The 22,048-nt window shown below is 43.8% G+C and overlaps 1 protein-coding gene and 1 long non-coding RNA gene across 3 annotated transcripts in view; one reads left to right on the top strand and one right to left on the bottom strand.

Moving 5' to 3' along the window:
• The first annotated feature begins 3,801 nt into the window (after positions 1–3,801).
• LOC134106122 (uncharacterized) lies at positions 3,802–6,684 on the top strand. 2 transcript variants are annotated; one of them, XR_009942527.1, is made up of 6 exons: positions 3,802–4,430; positions 5,221–5,295; positions 5,449–5,531; positions 5,643–5,814; positions 6,054–6,182; positions 6,281–6,684. It is a non-coding gene; the product is annotated as an uncharacterized LOC134106122 (long non-coding RNA). The 2 variants fall into 2 exon arrangements; XR_009942528.1 differs by lacking the exon at positions 3,802–4,430 and having other exon boundaries at positions 5,153–5,295.
• Positions 6,685–12,911: 6,227 nt separating this feature from the next.
• Positions 12,912–22,048, bottom strand: part of cxadr (CXADR Ig-like cell adhesion molecule) — a 28,823-nt gene continuing 19,686 nt past the window's right edge. Inside the window, exons 3-7 of the mRNA XM_037466784.2 lie at positions 20,859–21,063; positions 17,563–17,718; positions 17,344–17,466; positions 15,036–15,174; positions 12,912–13,983 (exon numbers count right to left, since the gene is read on the bottom strand). Coding sequence (XP_037322681.1) covers positions 13,701–13,983; positions 15,036–15,174; positions 17,344–17,466; positions 17,563–17,718; positions 20,859–21,063 — 906 coding nt within the window. The 3' untranslated portion in view covers positions 12,912–13,700. The remainder of the gene's footprint in view (positions 13,984–15,035; positions 15,175–17,343; positions 17,467–17,562; positions 17,719–20,858; positions 21,064–22,048) is intronic.

Genomic DNA, 22,048 nt, shown 5'->3' with positions numbered 1-22,048 from the left:
AAGAAAAAGTGGTATAAGCTCTTCTAACAGCAAAGACACCAACGTCAACCGCTAGCACCCCCCCCCCATCGACCGCTAGCGCCCCCCCCCTCTCCCCCCATCAACCGCTAGCACCCCCCCCCCCCTCGCTAGCATCCCCCCCCCCCTCTCCCCCCATCAACCGCTAGCACCCCCCCCCCCCTCGCTAGCATCCCCCCCCCTCTCCCCCCATCGACTGCTAGCACCCCCCCCCCCCTCGCTAGCATCGACCGCTAGCACCCCCCTCGCTAGCATCCCCCCCCCCCATATATAATTAAATAAATATGTATAAACACATATGTATGTCCTCTCCGGGGACCATCACCTTATCGGGGTGGAGAGGTTTGCGTGTCCCAATGAACCTGAGGGCTGTGTTGTCTGGAGCCTGGTGCTCCTCTAGGGTTTCCCCTGGCAAAGAGATCTCAGGCGAGGGACCAGACTAAGAATGGTTCAAAAAGACTCAAAAATTCAAACAAAATAGAGGAGAGCGGAAGTGGAAGGCTCGGCGGCAGGGGTCTGGATGCCGGGCATAGGCCGAAGTAGTGACGCGCCCCCCCCCTTACTCTGCCCTCCCCATGGGCGGCAGACGCTGCCTCTGGGGACGTAGAAGGTCGCGTCTCTCTGAGGTCGTGCAGGAGGTGGAGCGCTGCCGTTGGGCGTGGTGGGGCTTACCTCCACACACAGCCCGTAGGCAAAGCTCTCGTTACCTTGTGGTTGTCGGCCGTGTCCATAATTGTTCCCTGTCCAATCACCTAAGTCTCCTGTATTTATCCATGTGTGCTCCTTGTCTGCCGTTGGTTTGTTTGAGTGCTGTTGTTCCCGTCATCTTGTTCCTGCTTTTCTCGTGATCTTGTTCCCGTTTGCTAGTGAAGGCCTTTTCTGTCCTTGGTAATTTACTAAGGATACCAAAATGCAATAACAGCGAGCGGGGACAAGAGGAAGCCGCAACAAGTTAACGGCAACATCACCACCCAACCAAAAAATGACAAACAAACTGAGGACATGACTAGAGAGACAATGGTTTAAACACACCGAGGAGGTTCAGGTGATTGGACACAGCAGAGGCAAACAATAAGAGGAACATGTGCATCCTGCCTCGTATAAACATTAATATACCAGTAGGGTTGTCAATAGATTTAAAAAATGAACTGATTAATCACACATTTTGAAATTCATTAATCTCGATTTATGTCAATTAATGAATGTTGTCTTTAATGAAAGTTTGTTTTTCTTCTAAAGACTAAATCTAAACTAAGCTTTAGAAAGTGTATTTAAGACATTGTTGTTTATTTCTAAATGTTATTTTAAACACAAAACTACACACATTTGATCATCTTGAAGGCAGAATTCCACAGGGTGGAACATGTTGAACTAGCAACTCTTTCAGCTAGCTTAGCCTACGCAGTGAGCACAAGACGTCATTTCAACATTGAAATTTGGTTGAAATCGGGTTAAAATGAGGTCTGAATGTCTAAGACCTAATTTCAACATCTTTTTCAACGGCCAAAATATGCGTGAAACGTCAACGTGCTGGAAAAATGTAAATTCCTTGATAATGTGTCACGTAGTAACATAAGGTTGAAAGAGAGACGATAATATCATTACGATTTTCATAATAATGAATGAACTGGTCGGCGAAATTTGTTCGACGCAAAGACTCGATTTGAACGCATTTCATAATTTTCTTAAAACTTGATAATCATGGAACTACACTCTGTCGTTAACAATTTGCTTTAAGGACATAATAATGCGGGCTGTTTCAAACACGTAACTCTGCTCACATCTGTAACGCACATGTGTTCAACATGAACTGAACCAAAAGTTAACACCGCAGAATACTTTGTTTGTTTGGTGTTGCTAATGCGTTTGGTTTGATTGATTGTTGCTGTACCCATATACTATCATTGCCTTTCCTATTTCATATTGAAAATACACGTTTTTAAAGCAATGCGGCCTAAATACAGATTGTACAGATATACAGATAACAAGCTGGCCAAAACAAGTTACTGCATGCTTAAAGCATACTGTAAAGTATGGTACTGTGTAACTGTGACACAAGGTCCTGAGCCGTTGTCAGCGTCGCCCTGGAAACAGAGCAGACACACCTGCACCTGCTCATCACGGGCTGAGCGGCCACACCTGCGTGCCATCAGGCGCGGGCTTGATAAGCCTCAGTGGCACACACCGGGGGGGAGGAAGATGTCCCGCAGGACCCGAGTAACAAGGCTTGTGTTATTTCCCCCCAGAGAGCAGTGGGTGACCGCCATCCCTCCGTCCCCTTGGACTCCACGGACGCCACGGACACACGCAGCACCGCGCCCCGGGAAGGAGACCGAGAGAGGAGCGATCACCAGGGAAAAATCCCTCACGCAATCTAATAAAATCCGCCCTTCGTGGCACTCACCGTGACCCTTGTGCCGTGTGTTTCTTCGCCCCCGTCACAGTAACATACCTGGGAATGTTACTCATCATATTAAAAGCAATTAAAACAGAGTGTACAACTTCCTAGTAAGTAGATATTTTTAAATCTTTCCACATTCAGTTGGTGCGCGATTGTCTGCCAGGCTTTTTCTATGTTTATTTACAGCTGCCCTATTCATTTATTGCGTATTCTATGCTTCACCTCCTCATATATTTGATCAGTTGCTGATCAGCGGGTGAGAAATATGCTGCGTGCGGCGTCTTCTCCATTTCAGCATCAGCAAATCTGTGATCGATAGCGTGATCTCCTTAAAAAAAAGCAGTGGACGTGCACTTATCCCAGCTATGTGCACCTGAATCGACTAAGTCAAGCGGCGCTTAATCACTTAGCCTCGATTTCTTTATTCTACTTTTGTGCAATACCCCCCTGCTGCAATCATGGCGTCGATACATCTAGACACACAAGGAGCGTCAAGTTTTGGTTCAGGCACTCTTTAAGCCAGCGGTATGTTTTAAAAGTTTTAGCACTGGTATCAGGAAAACGCCTGTACTATACTCATCCAGAGTGGATCATTGTAAACATCAAAAACATCATTTCTTGGGGCCCTAATTGAATGTAGTGGAAACACTTTGTATACCTTTTGGAATTCTCATTTTTAGAATAATAAATAGAATAATTTCACCTTGTTTCATTTCTGTACGTTAAGCAACGTTTTGAAATTAATTTCAGCTTTCTGCATTCCAAAGCATTTTCAGCAGGAAATGCATTTTCTAGTCACCTATAAGATTCTGGAATTAGAAAATTCATATTACAATATAAGAACCATATTTAAAGGTGTTCTGACTGCTGGCGGGATAAAAGACCCTTTGAGTGGTTCAGTGGGACACACTGAAGGACCTTCTGAGTCCACAGTGTGACGGACGACACAGAACAGTGTGATGGACGACCTTCAAAACAAACAATAGTTTTTAACTTGGCCATGGTTCCCTCTTCCATATGAACCTCAAGGGAGTCTGGGGTAAGGCCAATCACTGAGCCAGCCTTTCATATCCACTTATTGATCCTATTTTTGTCACCTTCGGTAATGCAGCCCCCCCCCCAGCACTGATCCCAAGGTCTCTATTATGTCAAAGGACCTGAGTTTTTTCAATTAGAAACGTCTGGGCAGAGCCTACAGACAACATCAGGGTTTAGTTTACTGTCCAGGTAGACCTTCATAATGTAAGGAATGGTGTCTACTGAGCCTTACCTGTCACTTGGGAGATCAATGAACAGCTCTTTGGTCTTTGTACATGTAGTTAAATGAAGTTTTATCACACCAGCAGACACAAGATTCAACCTCCCATTTATACACTGTTAAATGTTTCCGTTAATTTACACCCAAATTTCAACATGATTTACCTGTTATTTGTAATAACTGCAGCTTACTGTAAATTTTTAGGGAATACATGTTAAATAACGCCTCATGTATGTTATTTAACACCTCATTGCTAAATAACATTCATTTTTGTTATTTAACAGCACAACCGAACATTCAAAGATGGCGGCCAGAGTTAGATGGTCTGGTATGGTTTTGTAAGTTGCAAAACAATGACTAATTCAATATTGTCGATGTTGCATACTAAGAAATTAAATATTGTATGCATTCACTGAATGAAGGTTAGACAGAACACCACGTGATTTCTGTACTGCAAATGTTATAAAGAATCATCTTGCTTTTATTACCATAATCATACCTCCCGATTTTAAACGAGACACCTAACATTTAATTGACTAACTGCGCTCCAAATCTGTGTGTGTAGATGTGTGTGTGTGTGTGTCTTTCTGATCACGTTCGCGCCACTTTCTGAAATAACAGGTTCATACAGTATTTTTTGCATTCTGGCAAAGAGCGAGTAAGAAGGCATTTGAACCTGCAACGCAACGGACACACGGCCATTCCATGTCGGAGAATCGCTCTGGTTACATCGAGGAAAACCACAACAATCCGGTGAGATTAACTAGAATTTCTTTAAAGTCATGCATAGTTAACATTTATCAGTGATGTTGAGGTATACTAAACGCCACGGACTTGCACTATGAAGTTTAATTTAGCTAGCTGCTAATGAGCCGAGGTGATTCAAGCTAGCAAAGTTTTGATAGTTTGTCCATTAATCTTACAAAACAATGCGCTTATTTTAATGTCCGTTCATGTATACGATCTAAATCTATAAATAATGCTAGTGCTAGCGGTCTCAACGGGGGGCTAGCGGGCGGTCTCAACGGGGGCGGGGGGGGGGCTAGCGTCGGCGGCCGGGCTTGCACAACTTCACATGCTCCGCTCTGGCCACCCGGCACCCGCGCGCACTGGTCTGATGCGCCACAACTTCACAACAACCGGGAGTTATTCGCGCGTCATTGACTTAGCAGGCTGTGATTGGAAATCGGGACTGGAGCAAATCTAAATTGCCCATAATTCGGGATGTTCCGGGTAATACGGGACGGTTGGTGTGGGATGGTTCTGATTCCGCTGTGTTTTTTTTTAAACCGCCCGCTGGCGCTCCTGCGAGATTTGCGTTGGGTCTCGCGGGACCCGGCGGCACACAATCCCAATGTAGCCCTCTAGTCTGTACTTCAGATTAGCTATATGTGTCACAGACTAGAGCGCTGAAAACCACTCCACCCGCCACTGTGGCTTGTATGCGAGGCAAAGTCACCGGCCATTGGCTTGTGGCAGGTGCTAATTTCCCACCCTGGGTGTGTCTATTTTACATTACATTTGTTTTTGTTTTTAATTACAGATGCAGATGCAGGGCACTATCCCTGATCACACTGCTGATCAAGAAGATCTCACTGCATGTATCCCTCAGAACCAGGTGGACATTTGAATGGTGTCTTATAATCTATCAATAAGTCTTGTGTTGTTCAAGACTAAACCGACAAATGAAAGGATGAAGGAAGTCAGCTTGATGATGATGTCGAGCTGTCCTATCAAGTCATCCATCTTCTTCTGTCTCACTTTTCCGAAGATGTCTCAGGACTTGATATGCCAGTGCAGCTGACCTTGAGAGTTCACTAGCTTTACCTGCAACGCCTCGTCTGATACTTCTTGGTAAGTTGGTTTTAGTGTTGTATGTAGTGAATTAAATGGTATCAAACTAAACTCTGTATTCAAAATGAAAACTAAAACAGAAATTTGACAGTTAAAACATTTCTGTTTCAGGAGAAACAGGAAACCACTTCCAACGCTGGATGCTCAGCATTGAGGGCCAGATTGTGGGCGAAGGGATCCAGTCGACCTTTGTGACAGGGCTGGCGTCTTTTTTCTCCGGTTTTTATATCTTCAACCTACAGTACCAAGAGGAGGCAGCGTGCACACTTGAATTCATCCAGAGGTAAGACATTGTCTGTTAACACCTGCATTTGTTCTGGCCTAGCTGTGGCTAGCATGGTTTCAGCAGGTCTGGTGATGGGATTTAGCAATTAACTTTGCTTTAGAAAGTTTTAGTGCAACTTACAATATTCATAGATGCATAGGATAGTATGTTGAGGATAGTTCATGGACATTTGTTGTCTTGTTGTAGTGTTAGTCTGTGTGAATTACTAGATTTCCAACCCGTGTATAATTTTTCAGACGCTTTGTGGGTATAAACCCAGAAAAGGGGACAAAGGCTGCAAAGGGGAAAAAAAGAACGGTAAATTCACACATCGCCAGCCTCTTGCGCAGACTGATGGACTTCCAGTGGGATTTCATTTCAAAAAGGTGAGATAGATACATACATTCATGCTCTTTGCCATTTGCCAATAAATTTTCAGACTTTCTATTATTTATGTCTCTCTCTCTCTCTCTCTCTCTTTCAGTGGAGGTGTGTTCAGGTGCGTTCTGGGCAATGTAGTGTATTTTTCTGTGATTGATCCGATCTATATGTGCCTACATTTGTAAGTATTTAACTTTCAGTGTTTCTATTACAATAAAAAAGTTAATTTGAACATGGAACTATTCGTTTTCTTTCACTTAAGTGTTATGTGATGTATTATGCCTATTCTTATAATAACTCAAGCTAGAAATATGTATATTACAATCAATGGTACACATTACTATGCTAAAATAATAATCAATACATTTTAAAAGCAATATTTAAAGGAAACTAAATAAATGGTGATTTAACATGAAAATAATGGTAACCCTGCTGCCAGTAAAGTCCTGTTAAAAAACATTACGGGTGTGCACTGTAAAAAAACATTAACAGGAATAAACCGTTAAAATAACATGAAAATAATGGTAACCCTGCTGCCAGTAAATTCCTGTTAAAAAACATTACGGGTGTGCACTGTAAAAAAACATTAACAGGAATAAACTGTTAAAATAACATGAAAATAATGGTAACCCTGCTGCCAGTAAATTCCTGTTATTTAACGGGGAAATAATTTACAGTGTAGGCCACGGTCATTTCCTTGGGTAAGCAGAACAAGTACGGCAATGTCATCTGAGAACCTTTGGATCGGAGAGGACATCTGGTTCTGTTTATATTCAGCAGTATGAAGGTATAATAAAATCCAGATAAAACCGTCCTCTGTGGTGCTCCTGTTTTTGCTGTGAACTGTCTTTGAAAATTCTTTCTCAAGCTGGACAAACCGTGGCCAAAAGATATTTTAAGAAACAGGCAATAATCATATTGTGCAGTTTAAAATGCATACGTTTTTTTAGCTAAACGATGTGGTTGAATTGTATTAAAAGAACTATAAGAGTAAAAAAAAACAATCTTAAGGCTACAGTACTCAAATTCATCACCAAAATGAACTGGTTACTTTATTTACATCAATTGCCGGTGAAACTGGGATCGCTGGTCCCATAGACAGGGATGGATTTCGTTGTGTTCTGGAGGCCTTTTGTGTTTTTTTTCGGTCGGTCCCTCAACCCTGTCCTTGTGTTTACGCTTACACTGTTTAATGTTGCTTTTAATTCCTTTTTGGGTCATTTTAATCAGATTTTGTTCTGCTGAAAAAAGTGGATTTCTTCCTATTTTCCTCTTATTTCCTCCTATGCGTCTGCCTGACAAGATGGACCAAACACAGTAATATAACAGGTAACCTTGTTCGAGATATTGTTAAGATCATTACATCACACCGGATGTATCAATCACCTTGTGCTTTATAAAATATGCAAACACTATGACTGAGACAACAACATGTCATGATCAAATCCATTCTATTCCGTCTATTAAAATCAAATTATATTCATTAGAATTCCAACTTGCTGGAATTTCCTGCACATTCAAATCGAGATGGAAGATTCGAATGGGAATTTGCAAAGCAATGAATAAGTAAGTGAAAGGGTTGCTAAAAAGTTGAGCAGCTTAACCGACTTTGCATGTGTAACTAACTTTCCTTTTAGTCCTGGACAACGTCAACATTTCAGAAAGAATGAAAGATTCTGACACCGAAATGAATGTGTGATGCCCTCAAACGAGCAGGATCTTTTGAAGTTTGAATAAAGTTTCCATGTTGAACATTTTGCCAGGCAATCCCACCAGTTCAGCCACATCCAGAGCCTGCCTCTCATTTCTCAGCCCTGACAGATGGAAGCTGCAGGGAGGAGAGTTTCAGCCTGTGAAGGTGGCCTGAGCTACGTGTCCAGCATGAAGAAAACACATTGTTTAATTGCCAGGCCGGAAATAGCGTGAGATGGTGAGAGGGTGAGGGGGTCGGGGTTGCCCCATCTTGTTAAATCACCACTGTCACCTTTGCCTTCTCAATGTGGCCACTAAGGGTGACGTTACTGCACAGATACACACGACCAGCACTAATCCGAATGAACACATACATGGGGAGACGCCCAGAGACACACACACTATACATCACTGAGGCAATGATAGAGATGACCTCAATCATCAGAGGGAGAAGAAAAAGGGTAAACTGAGCCCCATTCCTCTGCCAAGGCTACGTTTTTATTGCCGGCCTCCTTTGTGCCCTCCTGATGACATGGCATTGGAGGATGATCAGCCATAATAAGGTCCAGCAGAGGTGCAGATTAAAAGTACAAATCACAGTGTAAACGACTGAGTGGGGCTGCACTGTGTAACCTCCATCCTGGTCTGAGAGGTATCATCCAAGGAAGATAGATAACAAAAGATCAAAAGAACTGTGTGTGTGTGTGTGTGTGTCGCTACAGTACACCAGAGAGGATACTAAACCAGGACGACTGAACCATCTTGTTTCCTTTCCTTCATTCTCTTTTCATATGGAAGCAGGTTGATGAGCAACTCTGATAACGTTAATTTCCCAAACCAAAGGGGAGGGTGTGCCCTGTGGTAACGAGATAAGTGCTGCTCTCTCTCTCTCTCTCTCTCTCTCCTTTTCGCTTGTGAGTAAAATGTCACATCTGCAGACGAGCGTCACCTAACTGATCCATGAAGCTCACCGCACAGAGTCCCAGCAGGGACAGGGAGATCTTCATATATGACATGATGTTCTTCGACTGGAGTCTAATCTCAGCGTGTATTTACCGTTGCTTCACCGCTTCACCCTGAGAGCACAGAGGGGAAGGTCATCCAATCAAAAAGTCACATTTTAGTCATCGAAATGTGAGCGGCGTCGGGGTAAGAATAGTGACCCCAAAATGGTGCTGAGATGCAGAGGTAAAGTTCTGACCTTAACAGATGACTTTGTATCCACCAATGGGAAGAAGGGCGAGGTGGTGCCGCCAGAAGCTCTGCTCTTTCCAGACGGGGAGAAAATCAAGACAAATGAGTGCTGGGCAGCTGGGTTATTCTCCCAAGGAGCCTGGGCAGTCTGCAGACAGAGGGCGGGCATCTTCTCCGGTCTGGGCTTCCACTCTCTGCAGACTACGCCCCGCAGCACGCAGGTTGTTCAAGGCGACACACGGTTGAGTGATAAGAATGTTTGCATGGTGACACATCAACGTTGCTTTTCATTTGACATGGCACACTGCCTGTGCATTTAAAGTTCAGACTGTCGGCTTTAATTTAAGAGTCTAAAACGTTTATGTTGTTATAATTAGAGCAGCCATCTATACTTACTAACTACCACATGGAGGATATTAATATTATGATCACTAGAATTGGATGGATCACAAGGATTTGAAACCACACAAGAATTCTACACCCATATATAGGATTTAAGGTTTTATACCCGTTCCACTGTATCCATGGAAACCATAGGGACAACTACAGCTGTAGCAAGTCAAATATCTCATGCAGCTGCTTGCATTGACATCATAATCTGAGTCATTTTACATCCAAAGTGCTAAAAGAGCGCCAAGCCTCAATGTTAATGCTATGCTGCACTAATGGAGCTCACTCTCCATGCATATGCATACTGCTCTATCCTACCCAGAATTCCCCCTGCAAGCCTCTCCCAACTTGACTGAGGTTTCTAAAAATGGCAGAAAGCTTAACGCCGATGACAGCAGACGTCAGGCAGAAGGAGAGCGACTTTGATGAGACCCGTGCTTTTAGAGGCCTCTTTTGTTAGCAGGTAGCGAATTGCGCTCTACAAGATAAATCATTCCACTAGCAGCCGGCTTAGACTGTGTACTACCAGATAACGTTGCCAAGGAAACCCTCCTGGAGAACCAATGGGCTTTTTCTGATTATTTTTTTTTACATTTATTTTGCAATACCAACCTCCTTGATCTGTGCAAACAATTAATACCTTACCCAGGCAGAAGGGAGGGAGCCAGGCACAAATCCCCAGGTGCTTAGCGCAACGCCAGTCTCTCCCTTCAGCTGTGTGAATCCGGACACGTGGTATAATAATAATAAAGAAGTCACAAATAGATATTGGCCTGGAAAACACCAGGGGATGATGCATGACTCATTGTGCATTAATTCAATGAGAGCAACCTCTAGTCCATACATCTAATCTAATCTAATGTCCTTTTAATGAATGTTGTGAATGCACGGCCATGAAAGTGTCGTTATGTCCCGTTATGTCCCGTCCATTTGTGGGGACAATTATGAGTGTGCAGGTTGCAGCGAAGCCGGACGATGTGCAGAGCTGCTGGGGAGCCATTAGGACCCACAACGGACTCCGACTAGCCGCAGATCAGTGCTCCGGGGCCCTATCCATTACGGACACCCAATTATAGCAATGGACGTCCGCTTACCACTGCGACTAAGTGCTATAGTCTTTTAATGACTGGCTGTCAACTGCCTGCACACAGCGGAGCTATTGGCCAACCATCGATCCGTCCACACGTCAGGAAAACCAGCACGTAGTTAGCGTGTAAAGAGCGCGGGGAGGGCGACACCAACACAAGCACGGCCCTGAGTCAGCGAGAGGGCACTTCGCTCCATTCAGCATACTTAATTACAGAGCTAAATTGGTACAACTTTGATTAGAGCTGGCATGGATTGAAAGTAGTTACTCACCACATTAACTGCAGGGGGGGATTTGGCAGCCATTAAAATAAAAATAAACTGGGCGAAAACGGTCACAAATGGCCATGGGGCTATGGTCATAACGCTGCAGCAGGGGAATGGGTAAACAATACAAATGAAGCCTTAGTATGAGTGGCAGCTCGAACCGTTTCATGTGCATACCAAAAGCTCAATGGAGAACATTTGGAGAAGCCAGGCGGCGGTTGTCTTCATTGATTAATTGCAGTCATTAAATGGTTAGAAAGTCACCTCACCTGGCATTTAGGGGGGCATTTGCAGGCTGATTAAAATTGATTAGTCAAAAAGCTGCAGAAAGCCAAGTCCAGGGAAAGCATGCGCGACCGGGGGAGAGGTGAAGAGAAGTTCTATTTACGCCAAGAAAACAAACAAACAGGCTTGCTGTTGCATTTGGATTTCAGACTTTTATTATTAAAAAAATACAGCACACAAAAAATACACAGAAAAAATAAAAAGAGGTTATCACAGTGTGCAAAAACCTCAAATGAAGTTGTTCATACAATATTAGTACGCTGATTTCAAAGCTACAGTTAATATGGTTAGTACTTCATGTTGTGAATAAAATAACAGTAACAGTACAGACCCCTAAGAGCTCTGTACTGTTTGTTAGCCAGTAGAATTCTACAGGGGCCCCATCCTGACAGAAAACTTTATGTCCAATACACTTGCTCGTCCCCACCCCCCCCACAGACACACACAAACAAACACAAAACAGTGTCTAAAGGGAACTGACGGATGTCATTTTTTGTCTCGGCAGGTCCGGGTCTCACTTTCCTCGCCGTTAGAAAATAGGTGTGTGAACCAACACAATGACAGGCATTTCCAAATCACACAAGGGGGCATTTGTAGTGCATCAACTAGAGCCACAGCGCCCCTCCTCTACTGATTAAGGGAAAGACTTGCCAAGCGCCCGCAGCACGGCAGAGCGTCACGTGCACATCCATCATCTCTATATCATTTCAACCGTGTTGTGAGTACACAGGGTTACTTTGACGGGATATTTTTACACAGACACAACCGGTAAAAGCACATACATTTACGTCATCTTGAATCAAGTAACACCATATAAAAATCATGGTGTCATGTTTTGGAAATACAAAATCCACTTCTTGAGACAATGATAGAGGTTTGTCATGCTATGGGGGAATTTGTATGCGGTGCGGGAAATCCAGGACTCGAAGTGACCAAGGCAATGGAAAGCAAATCGATAGGGTCACTGTGTACCGATTATCATATTGTTCTAGTGGCTGTGGGCTGTGACGGCCATCTGGGATGATGCTACTGCATAGTACGTTGCGCACAATGGCATGGGTGCTATGACACAACTCAAGGCACAGTATCCGGCTGTGAGGACTTTGCAGAGGTGAGCTGAGGGAAGTGTGTAAGGCTGCATTAAAGCGGAGAATAAGGCTGCGGGGAAAACATTTTTCTCAAAGTATCCAAATTTGTATGATGTTTTTTGTGGCAGACACAATGCGCTGTTTTTTGCAAATATTGGAAGAATGTGCTTGGTTTAAGAGTAATGCACACACACTAACTGAACAAATAATTATACTATCTAGCACAGACTGCACAATGAACTCAAACAAAGTGGTTGTAAAGTGGAATCAGAGCGGCATAATGCAGCATTCAGTGGCTTTTCTCATTCGTGCCCCTTTGAAGCCACTTTCTTCATGTCGGAGGGCTTCCCATCATTCATTGAAAAGTCCAATTAACGCTGCAGAGGACATAAAAGGTTTCATATTAACCACAGGGAGAAGGTTAATCAAGATATTGGCTCCTTGTAATGCAACTGCAAATGAGGAGGATTACATATACTGGAGATCTGTGGGCTAAGGGGGAGGGGTACTGACTGATGCTACCAGTGATAAATGAAGACTTGGTGCTCTTGTCCTGCTAATGTGTGTCGGGAGGCCACGGGGGTTAGGGGCCTGTTGATAGTCAAGCACAAAGCGGATTGCTCAGTGGACCCTGCTGTCCAGCTGCCCCCTTTATTTCCCTCTACTACCTCCTCTGAAAGGAGGGATGGCGGTCTTTTTTTGTTTTTATGAAGCTCGGTCAAGAGGCAATAATCCAACCAATCATAAGATGCTGTGGTCTGAACCTCAGCCAATCCTGTTCACTTCAGCCCCCGGTCCTCGCAAACCCAGACTGGACAATTCAAACCGCAAATGTTTCAACGGAAAACCGGCTGACCTAAAGAGACATTTTTCAACTGAGTCGAAGGACTATTTAAAAATCTGCTAATGTCCTAATAAGGCCATTTTGTCCAAAAGGTTGGAAAAAAAACATTAAAAAGTAAATTCATGGAATTAAAAAAAAATGTTAGAAATGAGCAGAGACTGGATTACCTGACTTATGATCATACTGTTGTGTAGACGTTAAAGAACAATACATATCCATACTCTCCTTCATAAAAACATACACTCTCTCTCTCTCTCACACACACACAAACACACAGGGCCTGGGTACGGTTTTGTACATACAATGTCTCTACAGCAATAACAAAAAACATGCATTTGCTTATTTACAATATCATTTGTATATTGACCATTCTGTTTTATACCCACACCTATTAATTTTTGAGTGAGAAAGTCCCGGAAGATAAATTCATAGAAGTTTTTCTGTATTTGATAAAAAGTTAATGTGCTCTGTATTGATTCCAGTACAATTCCATTTCTCTTAGTACCGCAACCGAACCAGGTCTTCATAGGAGTAGTTATACTCCCATATGTAAATGACGAGGAGCTAAAAGTCAGGGGAGTTGGCCTAACCTGGCTCCGTCTTCATTGGCTCGTATCAATCACCCTTCTGCTGTTCCCTCCCCGTGCAGCACACCCCCTTCTGCAGAAAATGACAGGCTAGACGATGGAGCCCTCCCTGTTCTGGGCAGACATCATGACAGGGATGGCCCCCATGCGGCTGAGGTTGGGGCCGGCCATCCTTGCGACATTGGGCGGGGGCAGAGGGGTGTGGCTCGGAGGCCTCTCAAACTCCTCTGACGAGGGGATCTTGTCATACTGGGGCTTCAGGGCATACTCGTGCAGGTTGGAGGGAGACATGGAGCCCAGGGAGGAGCGCTGGCTGCCCACGGTGAAGCTGCGCGCCGTTGAGACGCGACTCTTTGGAGGAGGAACATCCTCTCTGAGAGGAAACAAGACAGCAGCACATTGAGAATAAGATAAGACTGTACAGTTACTTTCACAAGCTTATCTGTGTGTCCAGAGATTATGCATACAGAAGTGGATTATCAGAGGTGCTACAAATCAGAATGAAGTTGGCTGACACAAAATGTATCAAAGTCTACAATGTCTGGCACAATGAATACTTAAAGAGTCTGTATGAGTCATTTCAAGAGCAAAACATGACTTGAGTCAATAAAGAGGGACAAATAATTGGAGTTTGCCCTTTGATTGGTTGGGGCAATGTCTGCACTGCACAGCCACACTGAGTAATAGCCTGTAGAGGTTGAGATGAGCAACCAAGTACAGCTATGCCCTCTACTCCCTCTGCCACCACTTTAACAACTAATAAGCGGCAATAATCCAGTTAAATGCTCAATCAAAGAGGGCCCGAGGGGCTGGAGCTTGTTTAATCCGCAGCCTCATGCTGTGGTCCTTCCAGCCACTGTGTGTGTGCCTGTGTATACGAGACAGGACCAGTGGTCTAATCCTCTTTGTCCTACAGCGCGAGTGTCACATTGTGGTCTTAGACAGATTCAGACCGTAGCAGAGTGATAGTAAGCCCAGAGGTTGTACAGAGCTTGTGGGCTGGACGGGGAGTATGATGGTAACGGGAAGGCAGGGGATGAGGGGGGGCAGCCAGCAGCAGACATGACACTGGATCCACAGGGCAAACAAAGCTTTCAAACTGATTACCACAGCTGTTTATTTGAGGAGGGGTAAAAACGCTGATGGAGAAAAAGCATTTTCATGGTTGTTGGGGCTTTTGGAGATGTGTTGTTGTGTGAGCCTGTGTGTGTGAGCCTGCGTGTGTGTGTGTTTCTTCCTACATGGCGAGCCGCAAGTAATAATCACATGCAACCAATGGCATTTTGAAGCCTACATTAAATCCAGTATTATATAACCCAAGACACATTTCTTGTTTTATAGCAAAATTAAAAAATGACACAATATTCTTCCGTCAGATACGAGCTTTTTGGATCCATTAGCCGATCCCTCATTTAGTGAACCTACCTTATCTCGTTGCAGATTTCCTTTTCGTACTTCTTCCTGTTTCGGGCACGGCAACAGCAGAAGAGAATGAAGGCAATGAGGAGGAGAATCAGGAGCACGGTAATGATGGCTGCTGCGATGATGCCTGCGGTGTTAGGGGCTAGAGACGAGGGGAAAAAAAGAGTTAAGTGGAAAATCTCATTTTGTGAGTAAATCCAACAAGAAATGTAAATCTGAAATATTAGTGGTGATTGCCCATGACCCTGGAATACCGTGATTATGACTCAAGAATTTAAATGCAGATTTATTGCATCTAGTACCTTTTTAAAAAGGGGGAATTACCAATGTCACCTAAGAGATAATCCTGCCACTAGAATACAAATTAGGGTTGAGTATCCATGCCTGTGTATGAAACTCCAGCTGCACCATGCTGCTGCTCTTGTTTGTTTGACAGCACCGCCCCAGCGTGTGGGACTAATGGATTCCACTCAAGAAGCTTACAATGCCTGAACCCTAACCCTTTTCCTTGCACACTTCAATCAGATGTTTACCATCTTCCCAAATGCAATGGGATCTTCAATAGGTCTGCAGCAAAATAATTGGCAGTGCTCCAACATGGTGCTACAACACTCCCATAAGCACACATCTTGAAAGTAAAAAGTAAAAATGTTTAATCATTTGTCTCAATAAATGGCATTAACTATCCGATGGGTTGAAATATTAAATTTAGAGCTACAATGATTATTACAGTCAAGTTGCATTTTGCCGGAAGAAATATTAAACTATGTGCGTGGAGCGCAATAAAAAAAAACCCACCTTTTAAATGATTTTGAAGGAAGTTGGGTCATGTATGGTATTTTGAGAGGCTTTTATTTTGGGATGGTACATCAGAATGTCTTGGTTATCCCTAAGTGACAACTTGGGGGTGTGTACTATCTTTCGGAAGTGGAATGGTCATGAAAGTATTGATCGTTTCCTTCTAAACCTAATCTGAAAATGACCAAATGTAGTCTGGTGATAGATTTTGAAGTAAATTGCCTCATGTATGGTATTTTGAAAGGCTTTTATTTTGGACTGGGACCAAGAATAATTAGCCCATATCTCATCAAAACAACGAGCTATCAGCACCATTCCGATATATCAAGGGCATATTGAACCAATAATGATCCACCGAAGGTTTCGTAACAATAAACTCAGCGTTTAGGAGAAATTGCCAAAAATGTGTTTTTCGCAAAATTCAAAATGGCGGAAAATCTAGTTAGGTTCATTTGCATACCATGATTGACTTTTTTGTAGAGCATGTCAAACAGCGAGCCAACTTTCAAGTTGATCGGACATCAGGGGCGGAAACAGGCCTATTGTGGGGTTTTTTTTATTTCTAGAGGGCTTTAGAGACATTTCTTACCCAAATGTGAGACCCAAAAATTCTAAAAAAATTTAACAGTCCAGACATCCATGCCAAATTTAACAACTTTTTGAATATGATAAAGGCCCCAAAAAGGCCTGCGGTTTGTGAGAATAATAATAATAATTCCTAGAAATACAATAGGCTCCTTTAAGACGAGTCGTAGCGAGGACCCTAATAATACAAAAAACATTTTCAGGTTATTGAGTGTTGGTTGGAGTTATTAAGACACTTGTTACAATACTTTGGTCCCGAGCAACAATACCTGAGTGATACACGGATCAAATCCATCTGTGTGTAGGGATAAATAATTCACACACCAGCCAGACATCTCAAATACTTCCTTAGCTTAATAGACCCACACCTGCACGGACGTTTTATTCCCCCCCCCCCACTAGTTCCGGTAGGCTATGCTTCCTTTTTAATTATTTATTGTATTGATTTACAAGTGTTTTCTCTAACGATTTACTTTACCGATTAGACTTCTGTGAGAACTAAAAATGTTATTGCATGCAGCAAATGCATTAGAAAGTGTGCAGGATTTAAGTAGCATAAACAACTGTAGTTTTAAAGAGGAAACAATTACATTTAAAAAAAAATAAAAAATGAAAACCCTTAAATTACATTATCATGTGGGTAGTCTCTGCACTGTCAGCTGCAGACAAAAGGTGTTTAATCTTTAGCTCATTAAAGAGACTTCATACATAGGGGTTTATATACTCATTCGCAACCATCAGTCTTGAATCATCATTTCTGTGTCCGTGAATGTAACTGCATTTTGACTGCAAACTGTCATTAGTTCCCCAATCTGTCTCAAGAAAAACCTGTACAGATAACATTATCCCACTGCAGCGCTACGGGTTTAACAGTGAAACAGGCTGAATGCGGGTCGCTGCACCAAGGGGAAGTTAGTTAGGCACTCACGAGGCGTCACGTTGAGATACAGCACACATTCCTCAGTGCCAACCCGGTTAGTGGCAGTGCAGCGGTAGGTGCCAGATGCGCTGGCAGATGCGTTCTTCACATTAATGGTGCCTCCCACTGGATCTGCAGTGAGGGCAAAGAAGACAATAATGAAGCGTTTACAGAGAGAGGACCCTGATTTCTAATTATTTGATAAGTGCTAGTCAGAGGCGCCATTACCCATCACAGCGGAGCTGGGCAGCAGCTTGCTGTCGGTGGTCTTCTCCCAGCTGTATTGCAGGGGGTTGGTGCCCTCGTTGGACATGCACCTCAGCACAATGTTTTTGCCTTCCTCCGTGGGACCTTCGGTGTAGCACCTGGGCTTGGATGGCTTCACTGTGGAGAGAGAGAATGGAGGAGTGTGTTTGAGAAAGGTGGAAAACCAGTCAAAACCAGGTAGCCAAATGGAATCAGCTGGGAACAACACAGCACCCCCACCTACTACTTCGTAATTCTACCATCTTTTGTATTGTGGCGAAGTTGTGTTTTTTTTTTTATTGTGTCTTCCTAAAATTCCTCCCCTCCCTCGCTTCAAGAGGCAGTCATCAGTGTAATGAGAACAGTAATCAAAGTAATTGATACAGCTGCTGTGATCATGTGAGCTGTCACTCTGGATAGCCACGCACGCACACACATGCATGCATGTGTTGTCTAGGGTTAAGGATGAAGGCCAAGTGTTTCTGTCTGAAAGCCAAACATGTGCGATCACTCTGTCAGTTAGTGTGCTGGCAGGAGGAGAGAGGACTCAACAAATTCAAATTAAAAGCAGACCGACTCCAATGAAACACCAACACGCTGACAGCCGGGTGAGTGTGGCAAGGAGAGGGGAAAGAAACGTTTCTGAGGCCACAATCCAAGTCTGTTCTGTGTGTTCACTGACGAAAAGCTGACATACTGTTGAGGTAAAAATGCGTTCCGTAACAACAAAATCCTGGAGTGGGCCTCACCAGATATGAACCAGGTGTCAGGCGCAAAAAGGAAGCTTAGCAGGCGAAAGGATTAAGAGTAGATCGACCGTACCGAGTGCTACCACTAACCTAATAAACACACAGCGGCTCAGGATGGAGGGGGCATATCAGCGAGCTGGAGGCGAGCAAAAATGAAGCGGGCGCTGATGGACAGATGGTAGTGATGGGAGCCAAGGTTGGGCAGCTCCTAACTCACTGATTTTTGCCGCAACGGTGTTGCACAACTCACACAGCACTCCGTTAATGTCAGAGCGCTATGACATTTTGACACCTTTTAAAAAGGTGAAAGTCAGCTTGATGCGTCCATGGGCTGTAACACGCAGCTCCCGTCATTAGGGCCGCTGTCTGTGATGAAGAGATTTATTTGTTGGAAAGATGGGGTCAAAGAGGAAGGTGACTTGACTTGCTTGAGGAGCAGCGAGCCATACGGCTACCCTGGCTCTTTAAAATGAACAATGAATTGGGATTTATGCGCTGCACAAGGCTATCTTGTGGAAGTAAAATGGGATTGTTAGATTGCGGCGTCGCTGCACTCAGGAGGCGCACAACCAGAAGGGGTGACCGCTGATACTTGAATGATAAAATGAAACAAGCCACTCGCTGGCAACAAAGTCATGGATAGGATGTCTGCAGGCAGACAGAGCTCAAATTATTGTATGTTGAGAGTAAAGGGGGGGTCTAGTCCAAAAAAAGCTGTGAGAGTTGCTGACATACAGTGCTGGGCTACAAGTGGGTCCTCTGCTCCTGTTAACTTAAATCAGCGGAGAATACACAATCAGGGGGGCTATCGACTGTACATCACCTGGACACCATGCACACTGCAGGGGTGTCGGCATGTGTGCATCACGGCAGACGTGACAAGGTGCAGCATCACTCGGTGAAATAAGTTTGGTGCGCGCATGTTTGTGCGAACATATGCATGCACGTCTCCCCTGTTGCAGGGACCATCCACTTTGTGACAAGATCGACCTGAAGGTAAAATGCAGAGCAAGCAAGATGTCCTTCCCTCTCCTTGTCAAGGTTTCCTTGCTGGGAACACCCCTGCCCCTTGGGGTCAATAGCTAGCAGCCTGTCAGCTCTTGTAGCCTATGGCTGTCTCTCCATCCCTCTCTCATGCAAGCTATAGATACATCCGATTAACCATGATGAGCTATATTTAAATCTTACTTTATTGATGCAATTATCCACAACAGGATACAATGGACAAATTAAGGGAATTCATATAATATGTACCATAGAATGACGAGAAAAACTAGAACTGAAATTTTGACAGTAGATACTAGTTCTACTGAACATTTTAGAAATATATTCCTAAAAGCATAATTGGGTGGAATTTAATACAAATATTTCACAAAGGATATTGCCGTATGTATAGACTTGTACCAATAGCTAATATACAAGCTTTGCCTTTGCTGTGAGTTTGTTTACATTTTGGATGTTATCTTTCGATAAAATTTAATGATGAAATTAATCATTTGAATTAATCATGAGAAGCGAGTGCCCAATCAGCATGGTTGTTAACCCCCTTCACTAGTGAGGAATGTGCAGCTGTTGGTGGGAGGACAAGAATGTGTGTAAATCAGCAATGACTTCAACAGTGATTCGTTTTTCAAGCTGCTTCGGGTCAGATCAATTTCGATGTAAACTAGCCTCCCAGAGGGCTTCGTCGGTGGCTTTTGTGTCAGTTGTACTCGCAGTAAATGGTCAGATCATCTGCAGCCATTCATCTCTTGTAATAGAGAGCTGCTTTGTTGCTCCACAGAAGAACTACTGAGAAGCCTGATTGCGCTGCGCCAACCGGCTCAACCAGACGGACAAGAACTCCTGGGAAGAACTTTGGTGCACATGATATCCTGTCAACAATGCCAGTGACCTTTTTCTGAAGTGTGACGATAAGAGTACAATATGCAGCCTATCCAACAACACAGACTGGTGCAGTGCACTCGGCTTGTGTTTCCCTTATGCAAATGCCAGGCGGGTTTCGGGAGGCAATTCACTTTCGATATCATTTAGTCAGAGGGCACGGTGCATGAGTGTGTGTGTTTGCCTAAGGAGGAAATCATCCAACTTATACAACTCTGCTGCGTCACCCATCTCACCCTGTGCAAAAGCCAGCTGAGTGCATAGACTCCGTTTTTGTAGTTTGTCCACATTTTTGAAACGGGCAGGTTTACTTTTCACAAAATGACAACAATTTGTAATATTGCATAGCATTGAGTTTCAAAGGGAGTAATGTGTATTCATGTTACAGTTCACATTTGAGAATTAGAGCTACTATTGTAAAATATCTGCAAACATCAAATTCATTTGAAAAAGGAGCTGTGATGGATGAGAACAAACTAATAACGTTGCGTATCTGCAGCTGAAGTTCATGCAATTGCATACATCTTTGAAGGGATTACACCAAAAATGCCAGGGAGGGTAAAGTCCAAGTGCCTTAAAGTGCCTTTCCTTTGTATAGAGAAAAAAAGGGCCGCTAAAGCTTGTTCACTGGTTCGTTTCACTCACCCATGACGATCAGCAACATCTTCCTGCTGCGGATCCCGGGAGCCTTCTTCACTTTACACTGGTAAGTCCCCGAGTCAGACGACTTCAGGCCCGTCAGGTTGATGGAGGCATCACCGTTCTTTGGGTCGGCTGAGTTGAAGTGGACTCGGCCCCTCATTGGCTCATAGTAGTCCTCGTAGGACCTGTCGCCCGAATACAGGATTACCTGGATTTGAGAGAATTTGAGTTAAGTGCTTTACATAATGTGATGCACTGCTAAATCTGACTTATCTGTCCTTTCTAAAAAATAAGTATCACTGAAGCATCCAAAATGTATGTAAAGAGAGAAAGCCTCCTCTCCGTTATCTCTGCGATGGCCTTCAGCCATTTCAGTCCATAACAAGAGAGAAGGTTGACCAGACAAAGCAACCAGTGTGGAGCAGAATCCACAGCTGCTGTGTCAACAAAGAGTAATTTCTTGGCAACTTACTCAAACCGTATGCTTCCCCTTCCCCCAAAGTCCTCATCCCATTATGGGGACGTGAAGATACCACCACCCTCTCAAAAATCCAATGTAACAGACACACAAAAGCAGCAGGGAAAAGTCTAGAAATAACAATCTAGGTGCAGCAAAGTCATTTCATAGTTTGTAGCTGGGTGAAGGAGGGAAACACCAAAACACACAGAAAAGAGGGGGAAAGAATAGCAAACAACAATGAAAAGAGTTCCCATTCTCTTTCTATGAGAGGCAGATATTCTTCCACATTTCCTTGGAGACCGCCATCAACAGGCTTTTCTGTGCCACGATTAATGCCAGGCAGATGCAGGTAGAGAGGGGAAGGAGGAAAACCTAAACATTGCAGGGGGTGAGGAAGAATAATGAATCCATCAGAGGAGGCAGATCACTTAAAAAGGAACCACGAGAGAAGCAGAACAAAGGGAAGCACGTCAGGGATGTTCTGGTGGGTCTAGAAGAAGCCGTCTTGCTGCTCTCATTCTATCTGCAACACTACTTTCTGGAGTTGGGCGCCATGCTCATCTTGTTCACATTAGCCATGTAAACAGGTATTGTAGTTAAAATTCCACCTGGCCCTCTAGGGAGTGAAATCAACCCCTCTAACTTCACAGGGGATCAAAACATAAGCTGTAATAACAATATGCTGAGATGAGACCAGGGATGAGAGGAAATGAAATTGCCCCAAGCTCAGCCA

This window comes from Pungitius pungitius, chromosome 16, assembly GCF_949316345.1.
Source record: "Pungitius pungitius chromosome 16, fPunPun2.1, whole genome shotgun sequence".
NCBI classification, from domain to species: Eukaryota; Metazoa; Chordata; class Actinopteri; order Perciformes; family Gasterosteidae; genus Pungitius; species Pungitius pungitius.
Note: the sequence above shows the minus strand (reverse complement) of the source record. Positions and strands in the feature narration are given on the sequence as shown.